Genomic DNA, 20,061 nt, shown 5'->3' on the forward strand with positions numbered 1-20,061 from the left:
CCCCCCTTTCCCACTGGTTTATGGCCCTCTGGGGAGAGGAGCAGCTGTGTTAGTGGGAGGCTGTGCTTGTGCTGGTGCCTGGGCTGGGCAGAGTGCCCCAACCCTCTGCCTCAGCTGGGGCAGCCTTGTGCCAGCTGAAGGGGCAGGAGCAGAGCATCAGGGGCATCACCAAGGTTTGGCTATGACTGAAACAACAGCCTGATGAAACTACAAAACTACAGAATTCAGGGGAGGGGGTAATTTTCTTTCTATCTTCATCTCACCCACTTCATAGGGATGTTATTAGAGCCAAATGCAAAGAAATCAGAGGCAAGAGATGAGACAGATATGCGGCAACACTGCTCCAGTTAATTCAGTACCATTGCTTTGGCATAAAAGAGCATTTTGGGTGAATCCTGAGCTGCCCTTTCTATTTTGGAGCACAGGCTGCTACGCACAGTGGTCACAAGGAGAAGCTTTCTGCCAGGGTGCTGTTGATAAATCTTTAACAACATTGTGTCTAGTAAAGCAAAAACCTTTCAGACTCAGTCTGTGCTTCATGAACTGGTACCAGGTGAAGGCGGGTGCCAGCAGCCAGAGCGCCACTGCACCTGAAGCCAGGATAAATCACAGGCGAGACGTGTTCAGCAAATCCTCTCTTTTCCACAGCAAAATATTTCATCACACTCAGGTGGCTTTTTTTTTTTTTCCTTTCCTTTGAAGGCCCGCGTTTATCTGCCCTGGGGGTGTCCCGGTGCTGCAGCCCTGCGGGGCTGTCCGGAGCCCTCCGCGCCTGGCCCCGGGAGGGCAGCGCTGCTCCCTGCCCAACGCTCTGCAGCAGCACAAACCGAGACGGCTGATGGAATTTTTCCTCTGTGGGCTCTGAGCTGATTCATTTCAAAAGCTCCTAGAGGAGGTTGGAAAGAGGGTGCCTGTGCCTCTGAAGTATTCCTGATCCATAATGATTGCATGCAGCTGGATTTTGCTTCACCTGTGCCTCTGGAGCTGGCTCACAGTCAATTTATTGTGGCTGCTTTGCTACATTTTTGTGGAGTATGAAGGAGAACACTGAGCCACGCAGGCCCATTGTGGCTTGCTCCCAATGCTCCCCAGTTAGTGCACTTCACACAGTTTGTGAAGTTCAGTCACGCTCCCAAGTCACGTTCCCAGGATTTGAAACTCTACAAGGGATGGAGAGGCCTGAGGGGATACAGTCATTTCTTTCCTGAGTGATGCTGTCCCTGGCATGCCTGGTGAATCATGTTTTCTGACACAGAAAAAAATAACTCCTATTTCAGGGTAAAGACACATAGCTGTCTCCCTCCACATCTTCCACAAGTCCAAAACGAATCTGAAACATAAGGCCTTCCCAACAGTTTTGATTATTTTCATCCTTCATGCCAGAAATCTGTGGTAATGTTGGGTGGTGATGAAACTGATTTATTTTCAAGTTGTTTTGGCACCAGTGAAAGTGTTTTGCAGTGTTTCAGTAGTCATGGTGTGGTGCTTCCTAGCATGGCACCATCTTTACCACTCACCTCCCAACTAGTTAAAACTTGTACCATTAAAAAGGAGGTGGGGCAACTTCTAGGCTGGAAGACTGGAAAAGAATGGAAAACCTCAGGAAGGAGGCTGAACAAAAAAGGAACCTGAGTTTTTGCCATCTCCCTTTCTGACAAAGCCTGACTTGCCTGATGAGGAGCCATTGATAAGTCTCTGTTCCTGGCTGGGAGCTGTGCCACTCCTCTTGGGAAGGCAGCCAGGTTAGTAAATAGTTCTCTTTATGAGAACCCAAGGGGGTAAAATGAACCATGAAAACAGACCTTCAACAGACTGTGGAGAAAGAGAAAAGTGAATTCAAAATAACCCATAGCATCCAATAGGAGGGCAGGTAATGTTTTGTCACCACCCTGTTAGAAGTTGGGTAATTATTGGTTAGGTATTATTTTGGAAAGATTGTATTCTGTGGTTCACAACCTACCCTGCAATGACACGTCCACTGCAGTGACCCTCCCACTGGCACAGCCATGGACTAAGAACATCAGGAGTAAGGATGGGGGGGGCATTTACAGGCAGAGCCAGTCAAAGATTGGACTCAATGATCTTTGAGATCTCTTCAATCCTAAATGATTCAGTGATTCTGTGAGTCTCTGATTTCATACAGAGAAAATAATTCGATCAGTGTGAAAATAAGAAATTCCTGCCCACAGCTGCAGCCTTTTTATACCACTTTTTTTTTCCTGTCAGTCTCTTTGCTGTGGACATACTTCCAACAAAGTGTGTTTGCTTCCTGACATGCCCAAGAGCTGTCTGCTATCCATCAGCTCGAGTTATTTGGTCAGCTCTGCCCATGCTTCAGCCCCCTCTCCCCTCCCACTGCTGCTGGATGTGTTCAAATGTCAGGGTGGGAATAATTAATGTGGGGAGAGGGGTGAAACTCTGGGTCCAGCTGACACAGCACCCTGCAGCACTTTGGATGCAACCCAGCCTCTGATGGAAACTGCTCTAAGGCCTGCTGTGGCCATGCTGTTATTTAGCTCTTCCTGGAGTGCCTTCTCTCATTTATTTCAGTTTACTTCTCTCTCTACGGACATCCCAGCTTCTGTCTCTGGTTTAGCTTTGCTGATCACCTGTGAATACTGAAGGGCTCTGGCAGGACCTCTGCATGCACTGGGTGGTGGGGTCCTGGTGGTGGTGCCTCCCCCAGCTCCTTTTCAGGCTGCACCATGATCTGAGAAATGCACAGCTCCTCTTGAGCTTATCAGAAACACCGTCTGCTCCAGGAACTGGTGCTGTCCAACTCCTCCAGTGTCCAACCTGAGCCTCCCCTGGCCCAGCCTAAGCCATCCCCTCTCCCCCTGTCCCTGTTCCCAGAGCCCGTCCCCTCCTGTCAGGGCGTTGTGCAGAGCCAGGAGGTCCCCCCTGAGCCTCCTTTTCTCCAGGCTGAGCCCCTTTCCCAGCTCCGTTCCCCTCTCTGGACACACTCCACACGCTCAAGCTCTTTCTTGTTGTGAGCCCAGGACTGGAGGTGGGGCCTCAGCAGTGCCAGCACAGGGGATGGGCACTGCCCTGCTCCTGCTGCCACCCCAGGGCTGGGACAGGCCAAGGTGTCCTGGTCCTTCTCCCCCACCTGGGCTGCTGTTCAGCTGCTGCCACCAGCACCCCCAGGGCCTTTCCTGCCGGGCCCTTTCCAGCCCCTCTGGCTCAGCCTGGAGCTGCAGGGGCTGCTGTGGCCCAAGGACAGGACCTGGAACTGGCCTGGGATCCAGCCTCTCCAGGTAAAACTGAGGAGCCTTCTTGCCTGACAGCAGATCAATACTCCCAGCAACCTTAAAGTCATCTGCAAACTCTCTGAAGGTAAAGAAGCTGTTAATTAAAACACCCGAATGGCAGTTGAGGGGATACAGAAACCAGGATGGTGTTTTGTCCTTCAGCCTATTTTACGTAAGAGTCAGCATCAGAATAAGCTCAGTAGTGACCTGGTTTAGAAGACAAATACTTAGAGTCAGTTCCAGTAAATACGGTTGATGTCACCTGCTCCAGTAAGTACAGCCACACTGAGAATCCCAGCCCAGGCTGCTCTGGACGCTGAAGGGACTAATGAGAAGGACCATGAGCAGTGCTCACCCTGCCCAGAGCTTATGAAACACGAGCAAACAGCTGACCTGGCACGAACTGCTCCGCACACAGCCTGGAAAATTCATCTCGCTTCATTATTGATGACCTCTTTTTAAAAGAGATATTTGCCTCCAACCAAGAACTCTGAAAAAGCACAGCAAACCAAAGAACGAGCCCAAGAATGAGTCAAACCTATGTATTTGTTTGCTGCCCATCAGAGATACTTGCCACGATTTTAAAGCAGCACCTGACTTAAAAGAATAATAATCCTGTGATTCAATTATTTATACTTGAAACCAACTTGGAGATGCTTTGTCTGCTAAAAAATACATGAACTCTGAAGGCTTCAGAGACTTAAAATACAGACTTCATGTCTGAGAATGTTTTGCAAATCTTACTTAATCACAATAAAAGACATGGGACGCAGCATCAGAGGTGTGACAGCCACAAGCGGGAATGAAGTCCTACAGCAGCTGGTGGTTTGTAAAAAATAAATACAGGAAGCTGACCTGCGTGCCTCATTCAGAACTTGTTCTGAGCTAAGCTTAAATCGGTACAGCACACACAATTAAACCACTGCCTGCTGGATACTGGTTAAATACGTGTTACAATGGAAATGAAGCAACAAAAGACAAATTAGAAAATAAAAAAGAATGTCTATTCCATTACTGATTACACAAGTTCGATTTGTTTTCTGTTGGGAATTCTTACAGAACAGGTACATGAAAGTCTGGTACATCAATGGGCTTTGAGACGTAACCAAAGACAAAGGTCAGTAAGAAAAACTGTAAATGAGATGAGACATACAAAGTCAAACTTCTATTCTTATGTACAAGGGAGCATTTGAAAATTGCTAAGAAAAATGATTAATACAAATCTGCATCCACATATAAGTACAACCTAGAAAACTCAGATTTTTCTGATTGCAGGTATGATACTTTTGAAATAAAATGATTAAAATTTTTGTTGAAGAAATTCTTGTAACCTACACCATTACTAGCAATAGTGTATTTAGAAAAAGTGTAAGTTCCTGAGCCAGCAGGTAAGGGCCTAGAAGATATTTATATCTTTCTATATAGATTTTTTAAAAAATTAAAAAATTGTTTTGCTTTCAGCCATAAACTCATAAAAGTAACAAAACTGCAGCAATCAATGATGGGAAGAGAGAGAGGAAACTAGAGAGAAAAACTCAGTTCATTTTGCCATTTGAGTTGCTGCTGACAGGCACTTGGTACCAGTTTAGCAGGTAAGGTTCACCCTGGATCCTCCAGTTTACCAGTTGAGCCTAGAAAAGGTGGCACTCCTAATAGAGTTCCCAGAAATTCGATATGAGAAAGAACCTTTTACAATGAGGGTGGGCAGGCCCTGGCAGGGGGTGCCCAGAGCAGCTGTGCCTGCCCCTGGATCCCTGCCAGTGCCCAAGGCCAGGTTGGATGAGCCTTGGAGCAGCCTGGGACAGGGGAAGGTGTCCCTGCTCATGGCAGGGGTGGGACTGGATGACCTTTACCGGTCCCTTAAATCCAAACTACTCTATGATTAAAATAAATATATATAATGCACAGAATACACAGCTCATGGTAAGAAATAACCAGGTTATTTGTGTCTGTGCCTGAAGGAGAGGAAATTTAAGTGTGTCCAGGAGAAACAATACAAATGATTACCTGTGAACAAAACTGGACAAGAGCATGCTGCTTGTTTCTATTTGTCTCATCTTTGCTTTAGCTAGAGTGGAAAAAAAGAAAAACAAGGCACAGCTACCTTTACACGCTGCAAAGGAGGAGCCCTGCTGGGCTACAGAGTACATGGGCTTGGTGCCAAGCTGTGAAATAAAGGACAATGTGACCACAACAGAATCAAAGGCCTGACATTTCTTACCACGGTGGAAATGAAAAATTGCCACAAAATCCAAAGGCATGTAAAAAGAAAAGTCCTGTAAAGTGCTACCAGATGATATTTCCTTGTTTCATAAGTTTAGGTCACTTCTCTGAAAAAAAAAAAAAAAGAAGTTTCTTCAGAAATTGAAATGCCAACATTCCAGAAAAACAGCGTCCTTGGGGCAAAATCAACCTTTTCTTAGATGCCAAACAGTTTAAATATTAACACATGGGAAAATTTCAGGTATACAAGTGTGTTGGAAGCTTGAGAAAGCTGCTTGGTGTGTCCAGCTTCTTTAAATTCTTTTTTCTTCCCCACTGTGTCCAGCATAGCTGGCTCAATTGCAAGTGGCATCTAAAATGAATGCTCCAGGCCTCTAAAACAAAGATATTGATATTTTAGTGATACAGGAACTATAGTAAATGACACATTTGCTTTAAAGGGGGAATTGAGTTTTCTGTGGAAAAGGGTGCATAATAGTAAAGGTGAAGCCAGAAAATGGTGGCCACCCACTTCTCTCAGGGTTTTGAGGAGACTGTGGCAACAGACTAAAACCCACTTATGTTTCAAGTTACAGTCAGATGACCAGATGTTTTTAGCAAGGGCAATGGGCACAAATGATCAAACAACAGCTGTAATGTTCCAAAGCAATACAGAACATTCACATTCAACAAGTCTGCAGCAAAAAACTTGCTCTGGACACCACATTTAGCTGTTTAATTAGAAAACTGCATGTGTGAAAGCATGGAGGCAGGAGCCCACAGCTGCTGGTTCTGTTCTGAGCTTCCTTATGACTATTTCAGATCCTTGCCTCTGGTATTGTGCGTGTTCTGTCCCATGAAAGCAGCTAAAATTCCAATAATCCTTCATGCAGATCTCTTGGCTTTGCCAGTGTAATTTTGGGGTTAGTTCTTCAGTACTGCTTTAACATCTGCTGCTGAAGTCAACATTCTACCTATATCTCTGATAATAGCTCAGATAGTATATGTGCTCTTCACTGTTAAAATTAAATATTTGTTAGTCTGTTTGCAGCAACTGTGGCCAGAAAATGCAATAAAACTATCTTGTTTCACTGCCAGAATTTCACAGGTTTTGGTTAAAGCAGAAAATTCCACCCACACCCTGAGATAAATTAATGTGGTTCTCCATCTTCCTAATAATTTTTTGCACTGATTTCCCCCCATGCTGTTCCAACTGATGATAAATCCGTGTTTGACTCCCATTCTTGTTACACCGTTCATCTACAGATTAATGGTTTAAAGGCCTTGTATCTTCTTTTTCATGGAGAAAGGGTTTCCTGTAGAAGTTTGCAGAAAGCAGTAATGTTACATGCAGGGGCTGTCTGTGCAGCACAGAGTGCACTGTCAGCCCAGTCACTTCTCCTTCAGCAGGTCTGACCCTGAGCTGAGATCTGGGAGACCAAGAGCCAGAGCAATGTTGGCACACACAGACTTAGCAGTGCTATTTTAAAGGCAGATGTTGACCATGGTGCTTCTTGTGTTACAAGCCTACAATTCAGGTTTATCTCCTCCTAAACTGCTCATCATAGCTATGATGATGCTAGGAAGATACCCAGATTGAACCCCACAATTCCTATATTTATCCTTCTGTGTAAGTAAAGAACAAAGTTGAAAGTGCTGGTAGAGGAACAACATTGTCCTAAATGGCCACATGTGAAGTGACAGTGCTCATCTTCGTGGGCTGAGTCTCCCACAGAGCAAAGCCCCGTCCTGTGGAGGACACAGGAGCCACACCATCTGCAGCCAGCTCAGGAACTGAGAGGCTCCAGCATGTGCAGTGTTACATGTCAGATTTAACAGCCCTAGCTACTCGGAAACAGACTGTCTTGGGTGTTAAGTAACAGACTGGATGCAAACTTTCCTTTAAAAAAGGAGAGGCATTTGCAGAAAGCAGAACATTATTTCCCTTACTGTCTCAGTCAGCAGTAAGGAAAAGGAGTGGCTAGGCCAGGACATTCCTTACACTTCCTATGGGTGACACGTGCTCCCATCAACTTTTGAACTCCACATTCACAAACACACTGTAATAACTCACCAGCTCCCAGCAGCTTCTGCTTTTGCACTAACAGCAAGTGAACTCAGGTATTTGCAAGAACTTGAACAGCACAGAGGAGCCTGTGGCTGTTCCCAAGGTGCCCCAGTGTGCCCTGCATTCCTGGGTGCTGTGCCCTGCTCCCTCATGCTGCACGAGACCACACTCACCTGCTCCTTACTGTCTTGAGGCTGACTCTGCAACTGGTTTCTGCACTCCAAAGGCAGTGATAAAAATATTCACAACTACTATAATGAATACTAGTCCAGTTGCAAGGTTGTTGAGGAAATTCAGCTTTCCATGTTTTGCAGGGTTGTTAAGGTCGTATTTCACTTCAAAGAGAAAGGAGAAAAAAATGTTTAATGTTATGTATATTTCAAAATCCAGAATAAAAGGTTTCATACTGCTGTAGTTAAAGAATTTATCTTTTGCTAAGCTATTTGGGTCAGTCATATTTAAAAGGGAAGTCAGATTCTGCAGTGTCAGTGATAGTGCTAAGGGGAAGGTCTGTAACCACAAGGAGCCTATTAACTTCCAGTAATTAGCATCTAATCTCTGTGGAGACACATGGGAAGTAATGGATGCACTAACATCACTAGAAATCTTTCGAGTCCTTGATGTTTTGAAGCCTAGCTTTGTTGCAGACTTCAGGCATTTAAAAATTATTTCAGTCTTGAATGCAGTCAGCTTGAAGCCCTGACAGGCTGAAGTCAAATTTCTTAAATAAAATGCCAGAAATCTCGTTACCAGTGCTGGATATTTTCTGTACTGGTGCTCTTCCCCAGCTTGCATTTCCTCATACTCTCTGCTTTTGCCCTGATTCTGTTTTTAGAAAGCAAGGGAGGGCACTCTATCTATTAAACACAGGGAGATGTCAGAGCAGTGTAGCTGCAGCCCTTTCTACAGAGAGCATCTGCTGTGTAAACATTTTCCTTTGTTTCTTGCAGCTGTTTTTTTGGTTGAACTGCTAAAGGGAGCGAGGGAGGCTCACACAAGGGAGATAGCATTCATGTAATGTAAGCTTTGATTCCAGGCCTCTAGATAGCATACAAATTAGTTACATTGGGCTGATAATAGCTTTGCTTTAAGATAGGAGAAGGCTGGGGCAGTTGCCTGGCATCACAGAATCATTAAGGCTGGAAAAGACCTCCAGGATCATCAGGTCCAACTTTGACCAAATACTGTCATGTGAAAACCCGAGAGCTTCCTGTCTCTATTCTCTGGCAGTAAGGTCCCTACAGCTCAGACCCATGGCTACATTCCTTTCATGCTGGTGAAGTGAGTGCTGATGAATTCTGGAGCACGTTTTGGGAATGGGGTTTGTCTATTAAGACTCCAAGTTCTCAAGAGCATAGATCACTGCAGCTTGTGTCTGCACGTGCATAACATGTGAGAGAAAATTTTTATCAGACAAGTTTTTACAGCAACATAAAACCTAGACCTCCTTCTGATAGGCACATACAGAGACATACAGCTTGTGACTCCACCACCAAAAATAAATCTTGTTGTTTGCTTGTACCATCATCACCCTGTTCCATACTGCAGAAGTGAACCACTGAAACAATATCCCTTGTTGCTGCAGCAGTTAAGTGGTTGCAAACACACTCGTGATGCTGAAGTGCTAACAGGGTCACCTGGGGTCCCTAATAATGCTGTTTTGGTTTCAAGGAATTCTGGGCACCTGCTCAAGTCCTGTTTGCTAAAGCAGTGCAGTCACACATCACAAGCCAGGCAAAGCATTGAAGAACAGTGTGGGAGAACTGCCCTGAGAAGCTACTGCACACAAGTGCAGGCATGAAATGATTTAAGTTCAGCAGTACTTCAACCTTAAAATGAGTTTACACATCCGTAAAGCAGCTGGAGGCACGTGGATGCTTCTACCCCAAAAGGACCTGGAAGGACTCTAGTACTGCCATGAGAATGAAGAATAAATGAAATGGAATCATTAGCTCTGAAACATGGAATAAGAGCATCTGAGACAGTTCGATTAAAATGGAAAGGCGATAATGGCCTGACCTGTTATACAAGTTAAAAGCAATCATGCTGAAAGGCAAACTGACACTTTCAGAGCTGTCCCTTTGTCCAAAGAAGGGCTAGAGAAGACAAGTAATACTTGTCAGTTTAGGAAGAGCTCTAAATTTTAAAGTAGAATTGCAGTAATCCGATCTTTGTAATTACAGCACTTAAGATGAGGGTGTTTGTGAAAATGTTCTCAAGAACAGTTATTCTTTAAGTGTTTTATTATAGTGGATTACTATGATTTCATGCCACTGAAACTATTTCAAGACATTCTTTGCTTTTCTTCCAAAAATTAAAAAACTTCCAAGGACAAGTTTGCTGAACATTTCTCACATTGTTTTTGTGAAAGGCTCTTTAGAAGGAGGAAAAGCTTTCAATACCTAGTATAAACTGTGAGAACTGGTAGCTCCCAGGATAAAACCCTGACTCAAGAAAAGAAACAGGATGGTGGGACAGACTTCTGTTTGGCCATGTGAGAGCTTAAAGAGACAGAATTTCATGGCTGGACAGAAGCAAACTATTCCTGCAAGCCAAAACTATAAAATACACCCTGTGAAAAGCAAGTTCTTGCTCTGATGCCTTTATTTTCATAGCTTTGTGTCCTATTTCCTGTCTTCGTCCTGTCTTTGACCCAGCATGACAACACTGCTCCAAGAGTGCATCACCATAAGCCAAGGGCTCTGTCACCCTCAATGTGACAAAGATAAAATTGACAGCAATTTAAACCTTTTTAGCAGTGTCTTGCAGAAACAAGCATTAAAAAGCAGTATCTCTGCCTTTACTGAAATTATTGCCCAACATAAAGACAGGGAGCTTGTTTACAGCCTCAAAGCCTACTGAAACAACCAGGGAGATGCCTTCAACAGAGGAACATAAAAGTATTTTGCTCATTTTTCCATTACTCGCTTCCCACACCTCCCAGCATCAACAGGTTGTTTTTTTTTCCCAGTCCCCTTCTGGAATCTCCTCTGATCCAAGACCTGGATTCTGCTCTTGCACCAATTCCAACAAACGCAGAGACAGCTGTCTTGCATCACTTTTGTAAGAAATAAAAAAGCCACATCAACTGTGAATATTACAAACCATGTGTATCCTGGATCCCTAGAACTTTCTCCTTGAACAGAACGTTGGTTTTTTTCAGCTCTAAGAGAGCAGAACACTGAAAGATTGACAGGGATGCCAAAGGTGGCACCCATAACTCATTAAACGCCATGTGTCAACTCTGCCTTTTCATTTACATTAGCCCCCAGGGCAGTTATCTAGTTCCCACTAAGGTAAAGGATGAGGTTGGAAAAACATTATGAGAATAAATGATCCCATATCACTAGCAGAAATGACCCACAGCTGTTTCCTACCAGAGGCAGTGTCATTTATCCCAGGTGGGCAATGGTAGATGCAGTTTGATTGCAACACAGCCAAGCTAAAGACAACGTGCCACACCAACATGACAATGGACATTTTGACTTTCACTTCCCTTTCAGAGTTCCACATTCACAATATTTTCTTATATGACTGAAGAAACACATTTCAGTCATAAGATTAAGTAACAGGTCTTGCCAAAAACATTATGAAGAAACTGGGTAGACTGCATTAACCTATCTGGCCTACTGATGTTTCTTTTACAATCTTTCATAATTTTCCTTCCTCCTCAGGCTTTCTGGAGAAAAAAAAATATTCATAGTATGGGCAAATGAGTAGGAGGAAGTTGATAAAAATTGAAGATTTCACATAAAGCTGCCCTTCCTCCCTTTGTTGCAGTATTTCTATGGTTTCAAGAGAAAATCTATATTTTTAGATATTAGGAAAATTTTTTTCACTGAAAGGGTGGTCAAGCATTGGAACAGGCTGCCCAGGGAAGTGGTTGGGTCACCAGCCCTGGAGATAATTAAAAGACATGCAATTGTGCTGTTTATGTACATGGTTTAGTGGTGAACAGGGCAGTGCTGGGTTAACTTTAGGACTAGATGATCTTAAGAGGTCTTTTCCAACCTAAATGATTCTGTGAGTCTAACCCGAATCGGTTCTGAGGTAAAGGCTTTTTCAAAGCAAAGGGTGTGTTTATTTACCATCTAACAGGCTGTGTCAGGTAAGAAAAATACAAGTCCGTGGTTGTCGCTGTTGCTACCTACCAAGGAATATCAGGAGCACTCCCACTATGATCTGCAGGGTGAGTGACAGGCTGATGAGAATGATGAGCGGGACGTAGAAGTTGAAGGAGGGCCCTTGCTCCATGACAGCCTTGAGCTGGGAGGCGTTGGCCATCAGCAGGGCGATGTCCAGCATGCTCTCGGCCGCGCTCTTCTTGTTGGCGTAGTGGTTGATGTTGATGGGTCTGTTCCTTTGGAACCACTGCCACGACCTGCGCTGCAGCCAGCAGAGAAGAAAAGGGTTATTCACACCTCGGAATTGCTGCGGAGTGAGACATCACCCGGCCCATCACACCGTTCCTGTGATGGTGTGGGCAGAGCCACAGCAGCACTGGGGTTTTCTGTGCAGCTTTCCCACTGCTAGCCCCGTGCTCCAGGAGAGCAGAAAACAGTGCCTGCCTCTGCTGCCCTTTGGCACTTCTTCCAGCTTGCCTACAGGATCAGTCTAAACAAACCAGCACGTTTCTATCCTGGGAAAAGGAGAGACTGGAAAGGCTGAAAAGCTTGCACTGAGAAAAAGTCGGGAGGGAAAAACCTCTGTAACACGATCAAGCAAACAACAACTTGTTGTGACTAATTTACTCCTGAAGACACACTTAAAAATACAGATATTTATTAAATTCACTTTCTCTCATCACACATCCAAAAAGTTCCTTCGTTACTCATGAGTCTTATTTTAAGGACTGATGTGAATTTGGCCACTGTGTGGGCTTTGCTTGCCCTCCTTTCCTTGCTACTCCTTCCTCTGCCATGCCACTGTCCAGGGCCATCCATACACCCATACACGGATGTTTTTCCACTTAACTATCATATGATCTGTTGTTGGCAAGAATCGCCCAATTACCAGGGAACATTTTTTTCCCCCATTTTTACATCTGCTGATTTTGGTTTGGGGTTGTTTTTTGTTTGGTTGGTTCTTTTAATTCCTCTGCAAACAAACAGGAAAATTAAAAACCGACTGCAGGGCAAACCTAGGGCTAGTTAACCCAATGGGATGAATATATGAGTGTTTCCTGATGAAGATTCAGTGACCTGACTTGAAATTTGACTGCTTGACTCCTAGAGCTGCCTATTTCTCCATGGGTTAGATGCAGCTTAGGGTAACTAGGTTAGACTTAGCTGCCCAACTCCACGAGGAAGGAAGAGCAAGTGATCCTCCATCCTGCTCTGAACAGGTCAGGAATTTTTAGGAATTTCACTCTTGCTGCTCTTACTTCTCGACTTCAAAAATAATAGACAAATATATGAAAAGTCAGCTTTTTCTAGCTGACTTCTTTAAACCTACTTCTTAGACTTTTTTACTGCCCAAATGTGTTCCTGCTTGCCAGAAAATCCTGAGAAAGAAGTTTGGCTTTGCAGGTTAGTTCAAATGCAGAAAATACCCTCTAATTACTCTCCTCAGCAGCACTAAACATGATCAACTCCCAAGCCAGGCTTGCCACAGTCCAGATCTAAAAGCCTCCTTTTAAATAGGGTAGATATTCATGTACACATTGCCAGTTTTTCCAGGGCATTTGAACACCAAACTTGACCTATTTTCACCAGACATATTCTCATCCATCAGAAGCCTAAATACTTGACTGAGTGTAATTTGTCATAGGGCAGCAGCAAATATCAGAGCTTTTTCTCAGCCTGTGATCTTGCCTTCACCAGGGAAAATGACCTGTAATCATGAAAACCCCAAAAACATTCACTTCCTGTCTCCTGACTGATGCTGGAAAACCGTAAAACAAAACAAACAAACAAAAAAAAAGAGCAAATTAGCCTTGTCTTCTGAGGAGCTGGCAAGCTGAAGACCTCTGCCAGAGGTATTGAAGCAGATGCAGTCAGTACTACATGGGCACTTTTTAAGATCAGACTGTGTGTTACACAGCAATTTATAGACAGGCAATGAAAGAAAAGATGTTGCCTTAACCTCAGGAGAGTGATAGTCTGTACAACAGAAATGAGAGCAGAACTTGGTTATGGGGTTTTCTGGTTTCGGGGAGAATCCAGGAATGCAGCAGCGTGTGCAGCCCACTGCACCCAACAACACTTACTGTCCTGTGATCACCCACAGGGCCGAGCAGAGGGACAGTGGAATGCCTGGAGACTTTCTAGGATGCAGGTAAAGGAAGGCTTTTTCTGCAGGTGACACTTGGCAAAAGAGCAGCGTGCACTGCACGTGGCCTGCTTCAGTCTCAGTGCAACCAGAACACCCCCTCATACACACCCAGCATTCAAATTCCTTGCTAGAGACAAGCTAAGCCCTTGTGTTCGTGTCTCCAAAGGAGTTTGAGCAAAGCCAGCACGTGAGTTCACACGTGTGTCAGAGCCAGGTGCAGCTGGGACTGCATTCCCTGCAGTATTCCCTGCCTGCCTTCGCGTCCCCAGAGCTGCAGAGCTTCAGCCTCTCAGCACAACAACCTGCCCTGCTGGTCTACGCACAGTCAGACAAAGGACAGGAGTGAAAAGCCTCTCCCTCCTGCTCCATCTGTGACTGGAAGAATCCCATGGAAGGGCTGATTTTCACAGTGACGTGGTGCTGTCCCCACAGGCAGGACCACTCTGGGTCTCCTCACAGAAGCAGGGGCTGTTTGCTTGCCCAGAGCACTGCACTCTGCAAGGATAAAGCTGCAATACCCTGTCATAAACGGGCACATTTTTGCTTCTGTAAGACAGAACCTTCACTCCAAGATGGCATGGTACTGGTGTGCAGTCTCCCTGTGTTAGTACAGACTTTGCCCCTGCTTTGCCTCACTCCCCAATTTAACGGTACACCCAGAACTGAGTCCCTTTGAAATGCAGAAAGGATTTACTGCTTACATTTATTAAAAAGCAAATACAAGTGGCTCGGCAGCAAATGCCCTGAGGTGCTGAGTTTTATGAATCACAGCTAAGCCCCACGTGGTGATTCAACAGGAAGGAAACAGCACTGAAAATGGAAATATTTGAAAACAAGAAAGTATCTTTGCTAAATACAGTAAATTGTTATAGTAAGGATTACAGCAGTTTTCTTTCTGTTTGGGGTTAGTTATTAATGCAATTTTAGGGGCCAACATTTTGACTCAAAATGAGAATGGACCAGAATGACCTCTGGCTTTCTAATGCCACAGAGCAAGCTTCCTGGACATCTTGTGTTCAGGAATAAGTCTGAATTATAAAACAATGGAAACTTGCTACATAATAATGAAGCTGTGCAGAACTAAAGCTGAGCCATACTGAAGTGAGTGGGGCTGCTCTTTACTGTGTTCTGCAATATTCTTCCCAATCAGATCTGTCAAAAAGAGGCTAAAAAGCAATTTTGTTTAAGAAGCAATTTACTACAGTTTTGAAGTACTAATCTTTCAGAAAAATACCACATGGCTAATTTTTCCAGATCTTTGAGGGAAAATTTATGTTTGGAAAAAAATTCCAGTTAAATCAAAAAAGAGATGGATCAGACATAAAAGGAATACTACAGGATTAAAATAGAATACCATGTCAGAACTTTTACCTTTTTCTAAGATCTAACCTACAGTTACAGGATTAACTAGCAACTTTACACTAGTATTTAATAATCCGTATAGTTGTAGAATTTCTGTCCGCATCTCCATCACCTACACACTGAAATTGCAAAGGGCCACTCTGAAGTAAGACTTCCCCTCCATCTCAGAGATCCTGCTGATCTAAAAACAAACAGGAAAGATATTCTACATAGAAAAAAGTATTCTTCCAACAAAAATATTTTAAGTCGTATCAGTCATGTAATGGATGATTACAGAATCACAGGACAGGCTGAGTGGGAAGGGACCCACAGGGGTCACCCAGCCCAGCTCCTGTCCCTGCCCAGACCAAACAGTCCCAGCCTGGGCATCCCTGGAGCTCCTGTCCCTGCCCAGACCCAGCAGTCCCAGCCTGGGCACCCCTGGAGCTCCTGTCCCTGCCCAGACTCCCCAACAATCCCAGCCTGGGCATCCCTGGAGCTCCTGTCCCTGCCCAGACTCCCCAACAATCCCAGCCTGGGCATCCCTGGAGCTCCTGTCCCTGCCCAGACTCCCCAACAATCCCAGCCTGGGCATCCCTGGAGCTCCTGTCCCTGCCCAGACTCCCCAACAATCCCAGCCTGGGCATCCCTGGCAGTGCTATCCAAACTGGAGCTCTGGCAGCCTTGGGGCTGTGCCCAGCACCTGGGGAGTCTGGCCAGTGCCCAGCACTCTCTGGGGTAGAATCTTTCCCTGATCTCCGTTCTGACCTTCCCTGACACAACTTCAGGCCATTCCCGGAGGTCCTGTCCCTGGTGCCCTCCTCTGCCCCTCACGAGGAAGTGGTTGACCCCAGTGAGTCTCCCCTCAGCCTCCTCTTCTCCAGCTGAACAAACCAAGCTTCCCCTCCACGCCCTTCACCATCCTCGTGGCTTCCTTAACTCTAAGGGATCCTTTGTACACCTCCTCAGAAGACACTCTGTGGTTTTTCCTTCAGAAAAAAACATTAGATCACTTGTTCAGCTTAGCACTGACTCAAGAGAGAAAAACCCCTACCCCTGGCTCCGGAATGAATCATCGGTTTCGTTTCCCATGGAAATTTCATTTTGAGGAGAGGGGGCAGATGTTCACCCAAGTACCAACCAGTGTAACACTAACTAGTCCGTGGGAACTCTGCACTCACATCTTGACATGCTGTGGTTGCAGGAAAAAAAAAAAGAAAAAGAAAAAGAAAAGGAAAAACTCAGCATGTGTTTGTATTTCATAGACATCATGATTTTCTAGCAAGTATGACAACATTAAGAAAAAAACCTGTGGCAATCATGTTGACTCCTGAGAGCTAAAAAAGTTAATATAAAAAAAGGGAAAAGTACAGTCTGCTGAGGGCCAAGCACTGTTTTCCTAAAGCTATACTGCTTCCAGGATTCAGTCAGAATATTTCTACTAATTAAATTACTGTAAAATAACCAGCACAACTCATGACTAAATCTGTGGAATAAAGGAGTAACTTAAACTTGTTCACACAGTTATTTAAATAGAAGTTTGCTCCTGTATAATTTTTTCTGCCTTGCATTATTACTACTCATTCCAGTCATTTGGTCTGACAATACTATTTCTCACAACTGGGCTGGGGAGTGTCTATTTTGTGTGGTTAACACACTGTTTACTCTAGCTTCTTTAAAAACGTGCAAGCAAAAACTTACCACCAACAGTATCAATACTTGGAGTATACTGAATACTCCAAATTCAGTTTGATATGAGTAATAAGAATATACCATTTCAGGCCATAAGCAGCAAAATCATTTCAAGTTCCTACAGGCTGGTTATTGCAGTATGATGCCAAGAAACCACCATGTTTCAAAATACTTTTATGTTCCAAGTTCCTTCTGAATTAATATACAGACTTCAACACATTTTTAGGAATAACATGATTAAAGCTGTTTATTTCTATTATCCAATTCTTGTTCACCTTTTTCTTCATAGCTCTTCTTTAACTCCTTCATCTAGCACGTCCTGTTATCTTGGAAACACTAAACTAGATTTTGCAACAGCGTGGATGGAGAGTGTTTCAATACACACCATGAACAAAGAAAGCAACTAGATGGATGAAAAAACCCAGTTCCAATCTGCATTTGTATGAACAGATCCTTTGAAGAAGAGATACTTGCACCAGGTGTAATAACACACATTAACCACCTAGGTGTGCCACGCCAGCCCAATCCTAGAAACAAAGAATTTCTTGCTTCTAAAAGCCTGACAGCTGCTAAAAAATGTATTCAAATGAATGCTGGAGTGAAAATAAACCACATCAAACCACTGTGTGACCACTTGTTCAGAACTACCGAGAGCTTAATTGGTCTTTTTAAAATTTGTGTGCTTTGATTGCTTTGAAGGTAACAGCTACACCTGCATTTCACATCAGCTCTTCTGTATGAGAAGGCTGTGGTCCATGGTGAAGATGTGCAAGAGAGTCTGTTTTGGGGAGAGGACAGATGCTGGGATGGGCAGGAAGGAAAGCAGGGTGGCCCATGTTCAATGTCTGTGAGCATTCCTCGGAGCAGACACACCTCTGACTCCAGCACGGAAGATTCAGGCAGCTGCAGATGGTCTCTCCAGGTTTAGGTGGCTGGGGTGTTCTTTTGTTGTGTGAATTGTGAACACTGGCAGATTTTTAAAGGTATCTTTAATTCAGAGATGGGTCTTTGAAAAATTCGTCCCCATCTGTTTCACCTCGTATATCCTTTATGGGTGTGTGTGAGAAAATTAAAAAAGTGTTTATGAAGTTCACTGAAGTGCTACTGTATACATTTAAAACAATGGAATAGCATGTCTCACTGCTTATTCTTTATATGGCACTCAATGAGAACTTGAGTTTTGATGGGAAAGATGGAACAAAATGATGGTTGCCTGCAACAGAAGATGAAGCAAAACAGGAAAGTTGCCGAAAAATTCTAGGAGCGGATCACATTGGGAAAACCCCCCCATCAAGAGTACTTGTGATGCAATCACAAAGCTGTGTCAAGCAGATGACAGAACTGCTGAGAAGTCAGAGGTTTAGAGAAAACCCCTGCAGAACACCAGTTTGACTTGCATATCGCAGTCTTGACTCACTTTAGGTAGAATTTCCAGGATTTATTAAAAATAAATTTTTATTTTTATTGGTTTGATATTCATGACTCCAAGGGTTTGTCAGGGAGGGAGGGATGGAGGCAGGACAGATGTGCTACACAAACAGCCCAGTCTGTCTGTAACCAGAACGTTTTACCAGTGACACACAAGAGGATTTAGTACAGCAGCTTCTGTGTGGCGGAGACTTAGGCTGGAGTAAGAGCTGTCTTTAGAGCTTAGTCCTTTCCAAACAAGATAAAAGACATTCTTCTACCAGTCTGGTAGTTTCAGATAAGTGGCATGCTCTACAAACATCCTTTATACTTAACCAGAATACGGGATGAATACTTCCCAGTGAGGATGTCTGGTCATGTTTTGACAACACAGAGAAGGAAAAAAAGCTGGGTATTCTTGTTTTTATTTTGATTACTGCATGGAAATTAACCATACAGGCGCTACCACTTCAGTAATTCCTCCTAGTTTTGTAACTGCCTATTCTGCGTGGATCTGCTCACCTAAGGCAGACGGGTGGGCAAAGCCGTGCAAGGGTTGCGAGCTGCGGGGGGATCCAGGCGAGGAGAGCCCTGCTGGACAGGTGTGGGAGCCGGGAGCCCTGCCCGGAGCTCTGCCCGGAGCTCTGCCCTACCCTGCCCGGAGCTCTGCCCGGAGCTCTGCCCGGAGCTCTGCCCGGAGCTCTGCCCTACCCTGCCCGGAGCTCTGCCCTACCCTGCCCGGAGCTCTGCCCGGAGCTCTGCCCTACCCTGCCCGGAGCTCTGCCCTACCCTGCCCGGAGCTCTGCCCTACCCTGCCCGGAGCTCTGCCCGGAGCTCTGCCCTACCCTGCCCGGAGCTCTGCCCTACCCTGCCCGGAGCTCTGCCCTACCCTGCCCGGGCACACCGACCGCGCAGCGGCCTCCCTGCACGAATGCAGGGAAGGCAGGTAAAACCGCAGAAATAACCCCGCAATAACCGAGCAGCACCGCAGCACCGCCCCTCGCGGGGTGCCCGTCCCGCCGGGTCCCGGGATGGACGCCGTGGGAAGGACACGGTGCCCGGCCCCGGGATGGACGCCGTGGGAAGGACACGGTGCCCGGCCCCGGGATGGACGCCGTGGGACAGAGGCTGTGGGAAGGACACGGTGCCCGGCCCCGGGATGGAGGCCGTGGGAAGGACACGGTGCCCGGCCCCGGGATGGAGGCCGTGGGAAGGACACGGTGCCCGGCCCCGGGCTGGACGCCGTGGGAAGGACACGGTGCCCGGCCCCGGGATGGAGGCCGTGGGAAGGACACGGTGCCCGGCCCCGGGCTGGACGCCGTGGGAAGGACACGGTGCCCGGCCCCGGGCTGGACGCCGTGGGACAGCCGCCGCGGAAGGACACCGCGCCGCCCGCCCCGCCCCGCCCCGCCGGGCCCGGCCCTCACCTGCTCCTCGGCCGCCGACTCCGCGCCCTCCGCCGTGCCGTTGAGCTCGTGGGTCTCGCTGCCGGAGTCCATCGCGGCGGCCCGGGGCCCTGCTGTCCCCGCGGGGCGGAGGGGAAGCTTCCCCCGGAGCTGCCCGGCCTCCGGGGCCGCTCCCGCCGCCGGGGCCGCCTTGCCCGCTCTTCCCGCCCGCTCTTCCCCGCCCCTTCCCTCCCCGCTGCCCGGGGCGGAGGTTTCCGCTCCGCCGAGCCGAGCCGCGGGTGGCGGTGCTGGCCGGGAGTGGCGTCGCGCCTTGCTCTGTACGTAGGGAATTGGCAGTGGATGCAAATGAAAGAAATTTGCAAGAGCCACTTGGCAAAGTGCAAGGCTAGCGGTTGATTTTTAAGAGCTCTCTGATCCGTGT

The 20,061-nt window shown here is 46.1% G+C and overlaps 1 protein-coding gene across 2 annotated transcripts; it reads right to left on the reverse strand.

Moving 5' to 3' along the window:
* Positions 1-4,233: 4,233 nt before the first annotated feature.
* NINJ1 (ninjurin 1) lies at positions 4,234-19,839 on the reverse strand. 2 transcript variants are annotated; one of them, XM_066195366.1, is made up of 4 exons: positions 19,662-19,839; positions 11,673-11,907; positions 7,695-7,856; positions 4,234-5,581 (listed from the first exon to the last, which is right to left on the reverse strand). In XM_066195366.1, the coding sequence occupies exons 1-3, from the start codon at positions 19,731-19,733 to the stop codon at positions 7,702-7,704; spliced, it is 462 nt and encodes a 153-aa protein (XP_066051463.1). In that variant the 5' UTR covers positions 19,734-19,839; the 3' UTR covers positions 4,234-5,581; positions 7,695-7,701. The 2 variants fall into 2 exon arrangements, with proteins under 2 accessions (XP_066051463.1, XP_066051462.1); XM_066195365.1 differs by having other exon boundaries at positions 4,234-5,848.
* Between the last annotated feature and the right edge of the window lie 222 nt (positions 19,840-20,061).

This window comes from Chamaea fasciata, unplaced genomic scaffold (assembly GCF_029207755.1).
Source record: "Chamaea fasciata isolate MVZ Bird 193981 ecotype frontalis unplaced genomic scaffold, bChaFas1.0.hap1 SCAF_13, whole genome shotgun sequence".
NCBI classification, from domain to species: Eukaryota; Metazoa; Chordata; class Aves; order Passeriformes; family Sylviidae; genus Chamaea; species Chamaea fasciata.

Coding starts and splice junctions, on each gene's coding strand:
- NINJ1 (XM_066195366.1), bottom strand. CDS start 19,733: ATGGACTCCGGCAGCGAGACCCACGAGCTCAACGGCACGGCGGAGGGC. Junction 11,908..19,661: donor AGTCGGCGGCCGAGGAGCAG/GTGAGGGCCGGG, acceptor TGCTGGCTGCAG/CGCAGGTCGTGGCAGTGGTT. Junction 7,857..11,672: donor AGTGCTCCTGATATTCCTTG/GTAGGTAGCAAC, acceptor TTCTCTTTGAAG/TGAAATACGACCTTAACAAC.